The sequence below is a fragment of the Asparagus officinalis genome, chromosome 6, assembly GCF_001876935.1.
Source record: "Asparagus officinalis chromosome 6, Aspof.V1, whole genome shotgun sequence".
NCBI lineage: Eukaryota > Viridiplantae > Streptophyta > Magnoliopsida > Asparagales > Asparagaceae > Asparagus > Asparagus officinalis.
Window position 1 is genome coordinate 13,905,407 of NC_033799.1, and position 19,697 is coordinate 13,925,103.

The 19,697-nt window shown below is 39.9% G+C and overlaps 1 protein-coding gene across 1 annotated transcript; it reads left to right on the forward strand.

The window, feature by feature from the left end:
- LOC109845479 (probable histone chaperone ASF1A) lies at positions 4,256-8,801 on the forward strand. Its single transcript, XM_020414726.1, has 3 exons — positions 4,256-4,655; positions 8,086-8,201; positions 8,284-8,801. Exons 1-3 carry the CDS (start codon positions 4,547-4,549, stop codon positions 8,632-8,634), a joined length of 576 nt encoding a protein of 191 aa, XP_020270315.1. The 5' UTR covers positions 4,256-4,546; the 3' UTR covers positions 8,635-8,801.

A 19,697-nucleotide genomic window follows, 5' to 3' on the forward strand; every position in this document is an offset into this window, starting at 1 on the left:
GCCTCAGCTACCTCCCTAACTGAATAGAACTTCCTCGAGATGAGGTACCGACGGAGATTAGGGCGAAGCCCTGCTAAGAACATCTGAGCCTGACGCTCTCCTGTCTGCCACATGCCTGTGAAATGTAACAGCTCCATGAACCGGCTCTCAAAATCAGCAACTGACATGTCCCCCTGGGTCAGACGGGATAACTCGAGCTCCTTCCCTGTCCGTGCTGCAGAGGAAATGTACTGCCCATCAAAGAAATATATGAAGTCCTCCCATGTGAGGGTCATCCTCTGCTCTGGAGGGAACTGAAGTCGGTACCATCTCCCAGCATCACCCTTCAGACTGTAGGATGCCAACCTCTGCTTCTGAACTGAGTCCACACTGAGTATGTCGAGAATGTTGCTCACATCCTCCTTCCACTTATGGGCTGCCAGAGGGTCTGGTGATCCCTGAAACTCGGGTGCTCTCATCTTCTGGTACCTCTCAACCATACGGAGCCAAGCCTCCTGCTCGGTGGCTCTGTCTGGGACTGCTAGAGGAATAGCTGCAGGCGTGACCTCTGGGGGTCTCTCTCTGACAGGAACGGTAGGTATCCCCTGCTGCTGAGCTACCGGTGGTGGAGGTGTCCGTGGTGCTATATGAGTCGTCACCAAGTCCTCAATGGCCGTCATCCTGGCAATGAGAGGAGCCATAAGATCCACTAAGTACTGAGGAGCCTGCTGCGGCCCTGGTGGTGCCTGCTGAGGCTCGGACTGAGCTGGCTGCTGCTCTGATGGAGTCTGCTGTGACTCCGCCTGGGTAGCTCTCCTGGTACGAGGTCTACCACGTCCTGACATCTATCTGATCATAAGAAAATAAAAGTTTATGAGTCAAAATAAACTTCTATAAATAGCGTATCACAATACAATCTTCACAACATATAGTATTCACACAAAATACTTTAAATTTGCAAAATAGTTATCATAAAAAAAAATTTCCTCAAATTTTGAGGTATACGCATAAGTCGTCCTCACTCATACTAGGAAATCCTTACGGACTCTATACATGAATCCTAGGAAACTCTGTCCTAGCTCCACGACTCGACACAGGATGATCCTAAGGATACTGGAACTAGAGCTCTGATACCAACTGTGACGCCCCTGGGTTCACACAAGGCTGCAGTCCAAGGTGAAACCAAGAATGTCAAACCTGCCATGCACCACACCGTGCAATAACATGTTTCACCATCACAATTAACATCTGTCTAGTAGAATCAATAACTGGTGTAGGTACAAAACAGGTAAAAGGTTATACAAGGAATACTGATGAAATGATAACAGTCACATAAATATCTCATCATCCAACAATACAGAAATACATAGCCAAAATCTGAGTAGATAAATCTGGAATACTCAACAAGTCTCATATACAAATGTCTGACAAGAAGGAAATAAGGCACATAGCCTTTACAACTTCTAGAACAATACTGTCAAATGTCTAATAAAAACTACAATGGAGCTCCAACATGAACAGAACTAGACAGCTAAACACTAAGGTGTGTCGCCATCAACCTGCGACTCTCCGGGCTCCTGGCTCGTTACCTGAAAGGGGGAGGGACAACGAGCGTCAAGCGCTAGCGAGCAACATCACAACCAACCCCAAGGGAATAGGGCTCGTTGTATAAGAAAATACAGTTATCACAAAACATATATATAGATATATATATAGGCAATTATCCTAGAAATGAACAATGGGCTTTAGTACTTAGGAAGTTTCAACACGGGCATAGGTACGTCGAGCGAAATAATCCAAACAAGGAAACCCTCATATATATACCTTGTATCCCAAATTGAAAATCCCTAAGTACCAAACCCGGAGTCTAATACGTGAACAGAAAATAAATAAAAGGAAAGACAACCCATCTCAGAACATAAGTAGAGTATCATGTGGTGTCCCATGCCATAAAATATCAAGTCGTATTCTACATAAGTGTCATTCCCAGTCTAGGTAGCTATCATGTCTTAACGGTATCAAAAAGTCGTGTTCCAAAACTCAAATGTGTACCATGCTCAAGGTTTGGCAAAAATGTCCAACACATGGACTAAAAGTGATGTAGGTCCAACACATGGACTGAATAGAATGCATGTCCAACACATGGACCAAGATGGTAAGTATCCAACACATGGATCAGAATAATGTATTGTCCAACACGTAGACTATAAATGAAGGAAATGTAATTTATCACTTGCATACATGTAAAAATACACCAAATCTAAACCCGCACGCATCCCGATGTACATGTCTAAACTCATGTCAAAAGTCAACCCACATGCACAGATAAATCATTAACGTGATAAACTAGGGTCAGGTTACCGAGGCGACCCCGAAAGACAACTTAAACAGATCAAGAATCTGTAAAACAGCTCATCAGTCGACTGATGTGTCGACTGATGACGTCAGTCGACTCATACGTCGACTGATGGAGCTCAGACAGCACAGCCTCAGCTCGCCAGTCGACTGACCAGTCGACCGAGAAGCTGAGAAAGCAGAATCAGCCCGTCAGTCGACTGATCAGTCGACTGATGGCTGAACAATTTGCCCGTCGGTCGACTGATCAGTCGACCGACAGACTGCAGATAATCTGTACAGGTTCTTATATACCCAAAATTTGATCTAAACTCATCCCCATCAATTCCAAGCATGAATCATACGAATATTAACATGTATGGACTAACTGAAACATAACTTTCACATACATATACATGAATAAAACTCTAAACATAAGTATTTATGTTTTAAAAACACTTTTCAAAACAAAACCCATGTTAAATCTCTTTTAAAACATTTCAGATCTGGATTTTAAATTTACCAAACATTGGTAGGTTATTTATTAAACTGAAAATGCACATCTTCATGTTACATGCAATAAAAAATCCAATCCTTGTACTCAAAATACATTTTAGGCCAAAGAGATCTCAATAAAACCATTTGAAAACGTTTAAAAAGAATGGGACAAGGTTGGGCGAGATGTTACTCGCCTCTGAGGTGATGAAGAGCTCCTGGATCTGAGGGGGAGTGATTCCTTTCGCTGCAAATTGAAAATCCCGCCGCGACGAAAATCCTCCAATTTCGCCCCAAAATCACCAAGAACTACCCTAGGGTTTGAGAGAGAAGAGAGGGGGCTAGGGTTTCTCTGGTCTGAAGAGGAGAGGGGATGATTTCGGGTGAAGGAGATTATATATGAACCCTTAAACCCGACCCAAACCCGAATCAAAACAAAACAGACCCGAAACCTGTAAAAACTAGAAATCAGCGCATCAGTCGACTGATGTGTCGACTGATACAGTCAGTCGACTGATGTGTCGACTGATCTGGACATTTTCAGTTTTTGTGCATGTTTTGCTTATTTGCAAAACCAACACACAAAACTCTACACCCATACTCTCATATCATCTCAAATAACTTGTTATCATGTACATCAATGACCTCAAGCTATTTATTAACTAAGAATTATTTATTTACTAATAATTCATATATATTCATATAAAAATTTACGGGGTTCTACAGTGTTGGTGCCTTTTTTATGATGAGCTTGGAAAGTCTGGCCGCACAACGCACATTTAGCCTTCTGGGTAATGATCCTATCGTGTTCATCATTGGTGACGTCTATCTTCTCAAAAAAATTCCACACATCGGATCTCGGCCTTCTAGGAGCTTTGAGTGCAAATTCGTCGTCACCAGATTTAGGATTAACACTGGTAGGAGAAGTAGCTGTTGTAGGAGGACTTATTTCTGGATCGGTAGGAGATATATGTTGCTCTTCATAATTAGATCCATAAGCCATTTGGTAGAAGTATTAGAAAATATAAGAGATTTTAAGAAAGTATAAGATTGTATAAGAGAGTAATAGGGAGAAGTAGATGAGTTTTGTTGTGAGGAGAAGAAGTGAAAACTTCCCTCTATTTATAGATGCAGTTTTCCAGGCAAATGACCAAAAAACCCTCATATTCTAGCCGGTCAAAACCCCATTTTTGACCGTTATGGTCGGGCCGGCCCGGACCGGCCAAAACGGACATTGACCAGTCGTGTTTTCACGGGTTTGGACCCGGGCCCGGATCTGGCCCAGGTGTCCGGGAAAAACCCGGGCCGGGCCCAGGCCGCGGGCTTTTTGGACAGCCCTACATGCGGGTGATCTGACAAAATTTGCACTCTTATCCCTTCCTAAATCTGGAATTATTTTTCTACCCCTCACCCCCGGCGTCTACTTCCCTCTCCTCCGAGCCCGAGTGCGCAATAAAAACCCTAAAAAATTCTCTATCAAGCCCAACCACAAAAGCGGAATCCCCCTTTCCCACCCCTTTTACTTTCACCAAAAAAAAGGACCCCAAAAGTTTCGAAACTCTCCCGCCAATTCTGACCGCATCTACATATTTCCCTCATTCCTTAACCGCCAAAATCAACAGCTGCGATCTCCATCATCTCGCCTCCGCTCGCTTTCTTCTTCTATCTCTGGCGATTTTGGCGGCTAGGGTTTTGGTGGGGGCGTTGATGAGGGTTTTGGGGGCCTAGGGTTTCCGAGATGAGCGCGGTCAACATCACGAACGTGACGGTACTCGACAATCCTGCGGCGTTTCTCAATCCGTTCCAGTTCGAGATCTCCTACGAGTGCCTCGTCCCTCTCAAAGACGGTACGGATTCGATCAAGATCTCATCTTTTCCCTTATTTTAATGCTGTGTTTGGATTTCAACGGGGTTAAGGGAAGTTAAAAGGGAAACTAGGTGAGAGAAAAGAAGGGAAGTTAGGGAAACTAGGGTGAATAACTTCACCTTCTAAATGTTCACAAACAAGGTGAATGGTTCTCCTAACTTCCCTTCTTCCTTGTTCCTCTCAATCCATCCAAACAAGCCCTAAAGGAACTAGTAAGATCCTCAATGTTTATGTTAAAGATTAATTAATCAGATATTGCGAAAACATCAATTTTGTGGATCATTTCGTTGCACTGTAGCAATATCTAATCGCACTAGGCATTACGTTGCTTGTTTTGGGAGTTAAGTAAGACGATTAAATTTTGGAGGTCAAAATAGTTGAAACGAAAAGGGCAATTGACGTAGAAGTACTTTTTAATTTGAACAGAATGAAAAACCAAACATTTAGCATTTGAATCGAATCTATAATTGATGAGCAAATTGTAAGGGTTCTGAGTTCTGGTTGCATTCTTTATATCTTACCGTTGCTTGGTTTCCTTAAGTCAGCTCTAAGCAGAAGTCATGCTTCCACTATGGCTAATTGAACCTAGATCCATTAATACCCATTTTGTTGCAATAAGCGAGCTAACGATGAAGTTAGCTTCTTATTCGGTTTTGAACCTAGAACCTTCTGGACATCACATCTAGTCTTTACGACTGAGTCAACTTCAGTTTCTTTGATGTAGTTATATTGGTTGCATTGGCGATATTGATCTACCTGCTTGACTCACATCTACTGACCTTCCTTCTAGGAGTTAATTTTGTTTTGTTGTCTATTTATTTGCATTGTCATCTTTGTGTGGGTTTTTTGTTGCCCATAGCATAATATTTGTATCATATACTTGTTTACAGAACAACTTATTAAATGTCTTGAGTGTGCAATTTGGAAACTTGATCCATTTCCTTCATTTATTATTCTTTTTTAATTCAACAATGCAACTTTTGAGATGCTTTAAGGTAAGTACTAGTTTGCGTAGTGGCATAACTTGTCTATTTTCTAATGACCTCTTTGCCATACACGGGCCTATTCATGGTTAGTGCATATGCAAGTCTGTGCTTATCACATTAACAGGGCACTCTGTGCTTATCAGTTTTTGTTGGTTGACTTTGTTAGCTATGCCCTATTTGGGTAGATGATTTTGTCAATTATTGCATCCCAGCTTGATGGATTGTTTTTACCTTTCCTTTGGCCAATCATACAGCGTTGACTTCATTATCAGCGGATAGTTTTGCAAGTAGTAAACCTTTCATTGTTTTGGTCGGGAGGCTTTCTTCATCGTCATGCTTGTGACCTGTTACTAGCTTGGTTGCTACCAACCTGGCTGTAAGCAAATAGGATTCAATACCTATGTCACTATACCAGTTGATACCTTGACTTCCACTGGTTGCTCCCTTTGGGTATTTGAAATACACAAATGTGTGGTGAACCAGGTGCTATACCTTGACTTCCACTGGTTGCTCCCTTTGGGTATTTGAAATACACAAATGTGTGGTGAACCAGGTGCTCATAATATGTTCTGACCCACCCTTTGGGTATTTGAAATACACAAATGTGTGGTGAACCAGGTGCTCATAATATGTTCTGACCCAACAACCCAAGTCTTATATTTTGAAAAGCACTTGCATGCAATTGATTGGTGTTCTCGTTTCTCGATCTTCTTTCAGTAATCTATTTACTAAAAAATATCTGTTATTTTATTTATAAACATTAATGACTGGATGCTTAGAACTAGTTCAATCAAGAAGTTGAACCAGTTTAGACAATAGATTCATGCTGATTAATATCGTGTGTTCATCAGATTTTTTGGTAATCATGGAAGAAGAAGAGTAAACCCTCATTAGAGTTTTACGAGAAACATATGGAACTTCTATTCATTAGCTTTAGTTAACAACTTTTGCTTGTAACAAGGTGCTGCACTATGGCATCAGGATTATTGTGAATGGGGTTGTTGGTGGAAGCAGTTGATGATTATGGTTACATTCATTATTGCTTTTATGAGCTATTTAGCACCTGTGAGATCTGCCTTTAGAGTATACTCCTTATGCACAATATAGAGAGAACAAGTGCATTGTTAGGAGAATATTATATTTTTAAATTATTGGAAGAGGCTGGTTGAATTAGTTTCTTATCTCTCTACTCAGGCATGATTCAAGTGACAGTTTCAACTTTAGGTCACTTTACTAATATAAAATAGTGTTTCACTCATCCGTAATTGAAATGTTGCAAAGAAATGAGACGTGGGTTTGTTATTCACGAGAACATAGGGGCTCTCTTGTAAACTAGATTACTGGCATAGGCTCAAAATCTTATGAATTGAACTTGCATTAATGCTTTGTGTTTTTATATCATAAATTACTTATTATTTTTGACGCATGTATTCGAGAAGCTAGCCAATTAACCCAGTGATACTAATGTGCAGGGTATGCTGTAACTTTCCTATAATCATCCAACAAATTAGAATCTAGATCATGATTTGGTGCTTTCTCTTCTCGTGTCCAGTGTTTTCTAACCTAATTGCAATCCAGTCGTGGTACCAATCAGTGCGAAACTATGCTACTCGGATATTTCTATCATGAAGCTCTACCCATACCTGATATGTATTAGACACGGACACTCCTTGAATATATGCATACATTTATTAGCATGCGTCTCTATTATATAATACATATTTTAATTTAAAACACTTTTCGTATTCTTCTAGGATGTATATTCTACTCTTTACATCTACTTTTTGAAACTTGTAGACACGGTTTGTGTTCATTTTAGCCCATATCCAATTTGGAACTATGATTTTAAAGGATTGTTTATCTACTTTGAAATGAGCCGTGTTCCCGTACCCTACCTTTTATAAATTTCCCATGTCCTGCACCTCACCCGTACCTATTTTGAATGCAACATAGGTGCAAAGGAACCTAGAGAATACTGCCCATTTCACACTGGAACTCATATTCACAACGAAGCCAGCATGCATTAACGGATTGTCACCAATTTCCATTTGTAATTAGCTTTACCATCACAGTGAAATGGACAGAGGTTAAGTAGCTCAGATCTGTCAGCTTTACCTTAAGGAAAAAAAAGGATAAAGTAAGCGTCATGCAGGGCCAAGAATATAATCATTTAATGGACATGTGAATGGTAATTTAGTTTGATTTATATTCATGAAAATGATGAAGTTTATACTCAACCATCTATACTATTTGGTTGAATTAGAAAAGTTTAAGGTTGATTTTTTCTTTCTTTTTTACGGTAATTTAGTTTGATTTCCATTCATGAAAATGATGAAGTTTATACTCTTGTACGGAAATTACTTTTCACTGCCTAGGATTCTTTTACCAGATATAACTAAAGTTTCTTTATCAATCATATCACAGATCTGGAATGGAAGCTCATCTATGTGGGATCTGCTGAAGACGAGACCTATGATCAACTTCTCGAGAGCGTTCTTGTTGGCCCCGTAAATGTTGGGAACTACCGTTTTGTCTTCGAGGTAAATTTAGTGATTTAGATCAATATTTTTCTTCTTCTTGATTTTGATAGTATTTTTGACTGAATTTTCTGACTCGTCTCAGGCAGATCCTCCAGATCCTTCAAAGATTCGAGATGAAGACATCATAGGTGTTACAGTACTGCTACTGACCTGCTCATACTTGGGCCAAGAATTCATAAGAGTTGGATATTATGTTAACAATGACTATGATGACGAGCTACTAAGATTAGAACCTCCGACAAAAGTGATAATCGATAAAGTCCAGAGAAATATCCTCGCTGATAAACCTAGAGTCACAAAGTTTCCCATTAATTTCCATCCCGATTCCAATGAAAATGGTGAGCAACAGCCTCCTGTGTCTTCCCCTGAGAATCATGAGAGCAATGATCCTCCACCTGAAGGCTCCTCTCCTCCACCTCCTAGTGAAAGCTGAGAAGCTTGTAGAGCTTTGTTTTTTTTTTGATGGAACTGTACTGTTAACAACTAGATGTGTTCCTGTGAAATAACTTTGTTTCCAATTTCCTGAGTCTCACTAGTAAAATTTAGCTTCGTGTATTGTTGTGTGGTATGAGATTTCATTGACTTATTGTCACCTTTATATGCTCGACTCTTAAAAGCCTCCATAAGCTTTTACTCTTCTGATTATTTGATTTTCTTTTTCTTTATTTTCTCTCAATTTACATGCATCTCTTGGCTGTTTAATGTTTGTTACTGAAATAGACAGTTTGCTTTAGCTTCTTTTAGGGTTAGTTTCACAAAGCACCCCTGAACATTTTTTTGGGTTGGGGGGGGTGAACATAACCATCTTGAATTGTTTATCTCGTGTAATCTCCCTTCGATTTAGGGTGTCTCACGAAACCTTCATCAACTTTGAACTTTTCTTATTGGTCTTTCTTCAATGTAATTTGCAAATAATTAAAATTTCATCAAGAGAAAAAAAAAGTTAAAATTGAGAAGGGGGGATATGATGCTGATAAATGACAAATGACATACTTTAAAAGTTTTCCTCTAAATAATATTTTAGTAATTTGATTTGCAAATTACATATTGAGATTATGGTGAGAAATGTTCAGGTCCAGGAGCTTTGTGAGACACCCCAAAGTTTAAGGGAGTTATGTGAAATAAACGATTTTAGTGTTTTTTCTTTACAGCGGGTTATGTAAAGTAAAACCTATTTTTTTCCTCCCCCGGAGCCCTTGGTGAGATTTATTTGATGAGGGATCACATATACGCATGATCTTATGTAAAAGTTTCACTATTTAGTTTCATTTTTTTCTTTTATAAACCATTTCTTAGATTATCACAATTCCTGCAAGCATTATAGGAGTTATTGAACAATTTATATTAAGGTTATATCAAACTAATTTTTTTTATTTATACATAAAAAAAAACCCAAAAGTGAGAACAAGAATTCAGCACTCTCTGAATCAATTTTTCGTTTATTGAAAATGTCCTTGTACAATGTAATTTCATAAAAAGTTTTTCATAAATTACACACACACACGTAGAGAAAGAGAGATCCTTAGTCCTTTCTTTTTCTTTTTCTTTTTCCAGGCCTCTAGTTTCCCTTAACTTCTATTAACCCTATTAAAATCTAAACATATCCTTATAGGGTGCGTTTGGATTTGGGTGAACAATGGAGAAGAGAAGGCGGATGAGACATTTACCTTGTTCGGATAGCTTAAAAGTTCCCCCGGTCCATCTTAGTTCACTTCCAACAACACAAAAATTATTCCCCACAAACGGAGTGTAATGGAGAGGGAAAGGGTACTCCTTTCCCATACTCATGAAATCCAAGCGCGCCCTTAACCTTGGCTTGTTGTAGGGTGATTCATTAGCTTTAGGATCAAACTCTAAGTCCTAAGAACAATTACTGCTTCAATTCATCGGCAATATCAATGCTCTTCATTGCCAACGAAAATCTTTGGCTCCGCTTGGATACCATAGTGTTTTATTTGTTTCCATGGTGTTTTTACAAAAAACAAAACACCATGCGTGTGGAAACCATTGTGTTTTTTTGAGCTAAATCATCCTCAAACAAAAAACATAACACTTATTTCATAACACCTTTTAGGTGTTTTAAGTTTAGTGTTTTGATTTTGAGTTTGAGAATATGTTAATATAATATCTAACATAATATATTAAATGTAATTAATATGGAGTTATTATCAACATTCTTATTATATTATACTATACTATAGCATATTATGGTTAAGTTAATATATTAGTAATATTTATTAAATAATATAAAAATATAATAAATAAAACATCTTATATAATGATATAATAACATATTAAATACTAATATTTAATATGTTAATAATGTATTGTATAATAAATAAATAATAATAAATTATAAATAAACTAATAAAAAATAATAAAAAGGTTATTGATAATAAATAATAATATAATAATGATATAATAATATACTATACAATAGTATAATCGCTATAATATTATTAACTTTTTAATAAATAAATTATAATAAATTAATAATTATAAAATATTATATAATAGTAGCATATTTAATAATAACATAACAATATAATAATAATATTATAATAACATATTGTATAGTAAATATAATATTTAATTTATTAATAACATACTAGTAATAACATAATATTAACATTATTAATAATATTATATAATAATAATAATAGTATAATATTATATTAATAATAAAATAATATTATTATAAAAATATTAATATAATATACAACAATAACAAATTGATATACCAAAATAATTAGATATATAATTATTTGAAAATAATATATAATAATTATAATATAATATAACTCATTAAACTATAATATGATATTATTACTACTTTATACAATATTATATTGCATTACATTTAATACTTATAATACTATAATAATGGTAGACTAAATATTATAATATTTTATTTATAATATATTTTATTATAATTAATATATAATATATTAATAATATGTTTAATATTAATGTTATAATGGGTCAAACTGGTGTTGACAAAAAATACTTAACATAGTGTTTTGAAAATATTTTAAGAGAAAAATACAACACCATTGTGTTTTTTTTACAAAAACGCAACAAGAAAAACACCATAATATCCGAACGAGTTGTTGTAATTTATGCTTCTCCTGTTCTCCATTATCTCCTCTTTGTTTTAATCCAGTTTATTGTCTTCAATATATATAGCATAGAGCATACTCAGATGGTTTGTATGTGACATAAATGCAAATCTTTTAGGACTCACTCACTCTTACTTGCATTTCCTAAATAGGCTATAAATTGATTGTACATGGTTTCATACATTCATCAAGAGATTCATCAAAAGAAAAGAACACGAATGAGCAAATATTGGTAAGAGAACGTTGGTCATGCGTATAGCTAGAAATGCACTTTAACATATATACATGTATCATTGATTATCCTTCTTTTCTTACATTCATCGAAGAAAAAACATAGATTCGATTTGTTTCCACCCATACTTATACGGAGTCAAAAGTTTTTCTAGGGTTATTTGTTGTGCGCCGCGGAAGCCCCAAACAGACAAATCAAAGGCACACACAATAACAATAGTAGACCACAATGAACACAAGCCAAACAATCACAGCAAGAACACAAGATATACGTGGTTCGGCAATGTGCCTACGTCCACGGGGTAAGGAGGGGGAAGCTTTACTAATGAAATTAAAAGGGAATACAAATTAGGGTTACAAATCTTACCCAAAACCCTAAAATAAGACCACTTGATCTCTCCAATAGACTCCAACAATAGAAGCCCTCTAAATCCCCTTTCAGCAGCTCAAAATCGCCCAAGCCTAACCCTAGAATCGAGTTTAGGGTTTAAATACAATTCACAAACGAAACGGGTCTGGAAACAGAACCCAACTGAAACCCGCAGCGTCGGTCGACCGGACCGGTCGACCGCGATCCATGTCGGTCGACCGGACCGGTCGACCGCCCTCCATCCAGAAGCCAACCAAAATTCCAGAGAGTTCGTCGGTCGACCGACCCGGTCGACCGACACCAATGCTGAAGCCCAGTGAGTCTTGTGCACGAATGCGGTCGACCGGACCGGTCGACCGCCGCCCTGTTTGCCTGAATCTTCACCTGTCAACCTTTTGGTCAACATATCAGCAGGATTGTCCTTAGTGTAGACCTTCTCCAACGTGACATCACCATCATCTAATACGTCACGTACAAAGTAAAATCTGACATCAATGTGCTTCGTGCGTGCATGGTAGACTTGGTTCTTCGCCAAATAGATAGCTAACATACTATCACAATGTACCTGAATGGTCTCCTATGCAATCCCCAAATCATCCAACAAGCCATGTAGCCATAAAGCCTCCTTCACTGCTTCAGTCACCGTCATATATTCTGCCTCCGTAGTAGAAAGCGCCACTGTAGACTGAAGAGTACATCTCCAACACACCGGTGCACTAGCCAATATAAAAACATAACCTGTAGTGGACCGATGCTTGTCAAGATCTCCGACATAGTCTGAATCCACGTAGCCAATACAATCCTGCCCTGTCTCATCATTCTTTGCAAATATCAACCCAACATCCACGGTACCCTTAATATACCGTAGAATCCACTTCACGGCCTCCCAATGCCCCTTCCCGGGGTTGTGCATGTACCTAGATACCATGCTCACGGCATGTGACAAATCTGGCATAGTACACACCATAGCATACATCAAGCTACCCACTGCGCTGGCGTATGGAACCTTGGACATGTAGTCCCTATCCTGCACTGAAACTGGTGACACATCAAAGCTGAAAGCTTAAAGTGGGGAGCTAATGGAGTACTCACCACCTTGGTATTACCCTCAAAACTGAATTTCTTCAGCATCTTCTGCAAGTAACTCTTCTGTGTAAGCTTCAATCTCCCCTTCACCCTGTCTCGCTCAATCTTCATACCCAATATCTTCTTAGCCTCTCCCAGGTCATTCATCTCAAATTCAGATGACAACTCCTTTTTCAATTTCCCAATAGCTGAAGTGTTCCTGGAAGCTATGAGCATATCATCAACATACAATAACAAATAAATGTACTCACCATCCTGTAGCTTGCACATATAAACACACGGGTCATAAGGGCTCCTAGTGTATCCTCGGCCAATCATAAAGCTAGCAAATCTTTTGTACCACTGTCGCGGTGATTGCTTCAGTCCATAAAGAGATTTCTTCAATTTACACACCAAATCTTCTCTTCCTGTAGCTTTAAACCCCATAGGTTGTGTCATGTAGATCTCCTCATCTAAGTCTCCATGTAGAAAGACCGTCTTCACGTCCATTTGGACCAAATCTAAGTCCAGCTGTGCCACCAATGCCAATAGTATCCGAATCGACGAATGCTTCACAACGGGTGAAAACACCTCATTGTAGTCAACGCCCTCAAGCTGTGCATATCCCTTGGCAACCAATCTGGCCTTAAACCGAATGTCCGCAATAGAAGATCCCTCCTTCTTAGCATACACCCACTTGCAACCAATAGCTTTCTTACCCTTCGGTAGCTTTGCAAGTTCCCAAGTGTCGTTCTTCTGAAGAGATTGCATCTCCTCCTCCATGGCATTCCTCCACCTAATGGAATCAGGGTTGGACTCTGCCTCCCTGAATGTGGCAGGAATAAGATCATCAATGACCTCCACCGATAAAGCATATGCCACCATGGCATCATCATATCTCGCTGGCCGACGAATCTCTCTCCTCGGTCTATCTGCTGCAATGGACCCCTGAGCATGACCTTGCTCCTGAGCCTCACCATCCACTGTATCCACCAAATGCCCGACTGTCATCTCATCTCATTCCTGTGTCACCTCTGTAGGAGTCTCAATGGGAACAATGCCAACTGGAGTGGGTGGAGTCACATCATCCTCCACCTGCTGCGATATCCCTCCTGTCTGATCTTCCTCCACCTGCTGAGGAACTCGAGGCTTCATCATGTACGCCTCATCGAATGTGATATCTCTGCTAATGATCATCTTCTTGTCTTGTGGATCCCATAATTTGAAGCCTTTTACACATTCTCTAAATCCCACAAAGATAGCCTTCCTTGCTCTCGGATTCAACTTTCCATCACTAACATGGAAATAAGCTGGACACTCAAATATCCGAAGAGTCTCATAATCACTAGCCACAGAACCAGACCAACGCTCCAAGGGAGTCTTTCCCTCTATCGCAGTGCACGACAACCTGTTAATGAGATGGCTCGCATAAACTAACGTCTCGGCCTAAAAAGATCTAGCCAATCCACTCTGCGTCATCATACATCACACCTTCTCCAGCAAGGTACAGTTCAGTCTCTCTGCCACCCCATTCTGTTGCGGTGTCTCTCTAACTGTGAAGTGTCTTCTAATGCCGTGATCCCGACAAAACTACAGAAATGGATCACTCTTGTACTCTCCACCATTGTCTGAACGGAGAGTCTTCACTTTTCTACCTGTCTGCAGCTCCACTTTCTTCTTCCACTCCACAAATATATCCAGGACCTCACGTTTATGCTTCATGGTATATACCCAATTCCTCCTGGAATAATCATCAATGAAAGTGACGAAATAATTTGCCCCACCAAGCGATGTGTGCTTAGAAGGGCCCCAAACATCTGTGTGAATGTAGTCTAATATACCTTGGGTGTTGTGAATTGCGGTGCCAAACTTCACTTTAGTCTTCTTTCCAAGTATGCAATGCTCACACAGATCCATCTTGCAGGTATTTGCACCTTTCAATAGCCCCTATTTTGCCAATGACTGAAGGGACTTTTCACCTGTGTGTCCAAGCCTCATGTGCCATAGTGTGGTAGTGTCATCCTCTGTGGTAATAGAAGCTGCCAGACCCCCTGTAACTGTCTTGCCCTTTAAGTAGTATAGGTTGTTTTCCCTGACACCTCGCATCACCACCATAGAACCCTTCATGAACTTCAAACTAGCATCTTCTAAGATCACTCTATAACCGGATGCCTCCAAAGTCCCGAGAGAAATGAGGTTCTTCGTCAACTGCGGCACGAACCTCACATCTTTCAATTCCCTAGTCACCCCGTTATGCATTCTGATTCTGACTGAGCCAATCCCGCTAATAGGACAAACGTGGTCGTTCCCCATGAGCACCACGTCTCCTCTCTTCAACTCCTCAAAGTTGGTAAACCAATCCCTCTTAGGGCAGATATGAAATGTAGCTCCCGAATCAAGCATCCACTCCGTAGAGTCGGCATAACAAACTGACGGTAGTGTGGGACAAGAATAACCGGAAGAATATGAATCTGAAATGTTACCAACAACCTTAGCAACATTAACCTCTGAAGCTTGTACAGCTTTCCCCCTTTGCTTCCCGACTCTATCTTTTAACTTTGGGCACTCATTCTTCCAATGTCCCTCTTCTTTGCAAAAGGCACATTAATTTTTACCAACACTTTTATGGCCACCCCTATTCTTTGATTTTGAGCGGTTAAACTTTTGGCGGTTTGGACTACGACCACGAACTGCAAGTGCATCACCACGATGCCTTCTCGGAGGGCTCACAATCGTTCTTCCTCAGCTCATAATTCACTAATGCCGAGATCACCTCCTTGTAGCTAACTGTAGTTCGCCCATTTATCATAGTGAGAAAAAAAGTACTAAATTCATCATCCGGCAACGAACACAGTAGTAACATCGCCTTGTCTTCATCCTCCACCATGATATGTACTAAATTCATCATCCGGCAACGAACACAGTAGTAACATCGCCTTGTCTTCATCCTCCACCATGATATCAACATTGGCCATATCCGAAATTAGCTTTGTGAAGTTGATAACATGCTCTCGAATGGAAACTCCCCTCTTCATCTTAAATTGGTAGAACCTTTTCTTCAAATGAAGCCTATTCTCAATGCTCTTCGTCAAATATTTTTCATTGAGCGTTTCCCACAATCTCTTTGCTGACGTCTCGTTCATCACATCATAAATGAGATCCGGCGTTAGGCATGACCGAATAACCCCACAAGCCCTACTATTCATTTTCTTCCAAACCCTATCATCAATCTCCTCGGGTTTCTCTTGAAATTCAAGAGTCTCCTCCAAATTTTGTGCATCTAAGGCGTCCATTACTTGACACCTCCATAAACCAAAGTTAATCTTGCCGTCGAACTTTGGGACATCAATTTTAGTGTTATTGATGCTCAAATTTTGGATCGCCTTTGTCAAAGCCGACCCCGATGTACTAGTAGCACTTGAACTAGCATTGCTTGTATCACCCATATTGTAGATCTACTCTCCCAACAAGAACCCAACAATGAATCCTTCGAATAAACTCCCAAATCCAACCCGGAGCTCTGATACCACTTGTTGTGCGCCGCGGAAGCCCCAAACAGACAAATCAAAGGCACACACAATAACAATAGTAGACCACAATGAACACAAGCCAAACAATCACAGCAAGAACACAAGATATACGTGGTTCGGCAATGTGCCTACGTCCACGGGGCAAGGAGGGGGAAGCTTTACTAATGAAATCAAAAGGGAATACAAATTAGGGTTACAAATCTTACCCAAAACCCTAAAATAAGACCACTTGATCTCTCCAATAAACTCCAACAATAGAAGCCCTCTAAATCCCCTTTCAGCAGCTCAAAATCGCCCAAGCTTAGCCCTAGAAAGGAGTTTAGGGTTTAAATACAACTCACAAACGAAACGGGTCTGGAAACAGAACCCAACTGAAACCCGCTTCGTCAGTCGACCGGCCCGGTCGACCGAACTCCTCCTAGCATAATCCCAAAAGTCCAGAGAGTTTATCGGTCGACCGCATCGGTCGACCGACCACAAAACAGAAACATCTGTGGTCGACCGGCCCGGTCGACCGACACCAACTTTGCCGCATAGTAAGCCTTGTGCACGAATGCGGTCGATCGGACCGGTCGACCGCCACCCGCTCAGTCTGAAACCTGAGCCTGAACACTGAATCTGTCGTCCTCTGCTGCTGATTCTACATTATTTGCATATACACCCCTTGAATTATGAGTATTTGCAAAACTACCACCAAATCTTTGTATTTGTAAACTACCCATCAAATTATCAATTTTGGAAGAAAGTACCCTAAAAATCGACAAATCATCAACTTGATAAGTAAAAAATTTGACTATTTTGTTGATACCTTTTACATTCCAGTTTCAAATTAACCTATCAAAGTTGATAATTGATTGATTTAGGGACCATTTTTTTAGAATTAATTATTTGAGGGGTAGTTTCACAAATACTGAGATTTGGAGGTAGTTCTAATAATACTCATAATGTAAGGGGTGTATATGAGCAAATAACTTTTTTAAAAGAGTTTTCACATCAAAACCATATTTACTTTTACCCAAATTAATACTTACCACATTTAAAGTTTTTTGATGTAAACCATATTTACTTGCTAACATATTTGCAATATTACACCTAATCCAGTTTTTAGCCAAAAAACAAGCAAAATGACCATTTTACCCTCTGTAGGCTGTCTAAAAATCACAATAGATAGCTGATCCCCATCAAACACCGATGATGGAAGTTACAATCTGACGACTTCCAGAAGGCTACAATTTGAAGACTTTCACGTAGATCGCTGAAGGTTACAATCTGACGACCTTCATGACAACCGATGAGAGCTCTAGTTTAACAGCCTTCACCATCAACATCGAGAGTTACAATCTGACGACTCTTGCATATCAAAGAGCTAAAGTAAAGATTACAAAATGACGATCTTTGCAACGCTTCGACAGAAAGAGACTACAAATCGATGGTCTCTTCAAATCAAGACGTGGAAGTCCTCTCCGCGTACCAGCATCAAGATGTGCCGTGTTCATAGCCACGAACGCAGCTCAAATGCAACTCCAAAAGTTGCAAACGCAGCTTAAATCGCCACCCCGACGTAGCTCAACATCGCTGCACAACGCAGCTCAATATCGCTGCACAACGCAGCTCTATTCGTCGCCCGACGCTGCTCAACGCAGCTCCAAGCGCTGCCCAACGCAGCTCTATACCGCTGCCAAACGCAGCTTTCATCCGCTGCAAACGCAGCTTCCAATCACTGCGTTCAAGCTTCCAGACACTGCGTTTGGACACAGAATTCATGCCAGAATGCAGGATCTGCGTTTGACTCGTTCAAACACGAGTTGAACGATTTCAAAACCGTTTCCCACAATCTGAGGGGATCACAACTCCACTCAGGAGTGATTTAAGGGGCGGTTACATCGCATTAGCCCCACTTAGGAGCGAATTAAGGAGGTGGTTACACCCCTTAATCCCCTATAAATAACGACAAACTCAACAGAGTTAAAGATCAGATTTTTGATAATCAGATCGGGGCTGGATCTTTCGGTTCGGTCTGTTGGAACTTCTTGACAGCGAAAAGAGGATCCTTCATCCTTCGGTTGGAGCTTTGGAGATCGGCAACAAGATCTTCTTCATCCTTGGCTTATAACCGACTTTCGGTTAAATCAACTCTTTCATAGAGTTTTAAACTCGTTCAGAGTTCTCCACAACGTCAAATCGTGAGGAGAAGACCATGTTCCAGTGAAACAAGACATCGGATCGGCAACGAGAAGCAAACTCGACTCGAGCATTCGAGGGAGGCATCTCATCGCCACCGTGAAGAACCCAGAATTAAACAAAAGGGAGAATCTAAACAAAGGGGAGAATCCAGATCATTCTCCTCTCTTTTGTAATCAGGAAATCCAATTGTAACTGAGATTAAAGGAATACAAATCAATTTTCCTTCATTGTCTTTTTACTACAAATTTTCCACAAACAGCCCTCAAAACCCTCTTTTTTTCGTGCTCTTTTTTCTCTCTTAAATCCTAAAGGGACGTGTTAATTTCTATTTATAACAAAACACAATTCCAAACAGATTAGGATTCTAAAACGAGTCTTCCACACACTGGTGTGGCGCAGACCACACCCATGACAGACATGGTAGACTCTGCCACACCTTGGCGTGGCGCAGACCACACCCATGGCAGATAGGGCAGATTCTGTCACACCCTGGTGTGGCGCAGACCACACCCATGACAGACAGGACAGATTCTACCACACTCTGGAGTGGCGCAGACCACACCCATTGCCTGTCTTGAATTTTTATACAATTGTTGATTTTGATTCTAGGTTTGGGTCTCCACTCTCAAGACCAACAATCTTCCACTTGGAGATCAAACCACCATCAATGAGCTCTCCCAAACTCCGCCTTCTTCGCAAGCATCTTCTCCTACTTAAAAAATCCATTCTTCAATCATCAATATTCCCGCGATCTCGCGGATCCTTGTAGTGTGGCTCCGCCTTCGTCTTCTACTCGTGAAGGCCAACTGAAGTTGCGCACAACTCCAATTTCTTAATGGTGACTGTCTTCGTTAATATGTCCGTCGGATTTTGACTCCCCAAAATCTTTATCAAATACAACTTTTTGTCTTCAACTAGCGAGCGTATAAAATGGTATTTGACATCGATGTGCTTCGTTCTGACATGATATACTGGATTCTTGGCAAGATGTATAGCG

Excerpts from the sequence above, each read along its gene's own strand:
- LOC109845479 (XM_020414726.1), top strand. The coding sequence starts at position 4,547 with ATGAGCGCGGTCAACATCACGAACGTGACGGTACTCGACAATCCTGCG. Across the intron at positions 4,656-8,085 it reads CCTCGTCCCTCTCAAAGACG|ATCTGGAATGGAAGCTCATC; the intron begins GTACGGATTCGA and ends ATCATATCACAG. Across the intron at positions 8,202-8,283 it reads ACTACCGTTTTGTCTTCGAG|GCAGATCCTCCAGATCCTTC; the intron begins GTAAATTTAGTG and ends GACTCGTCTCAG.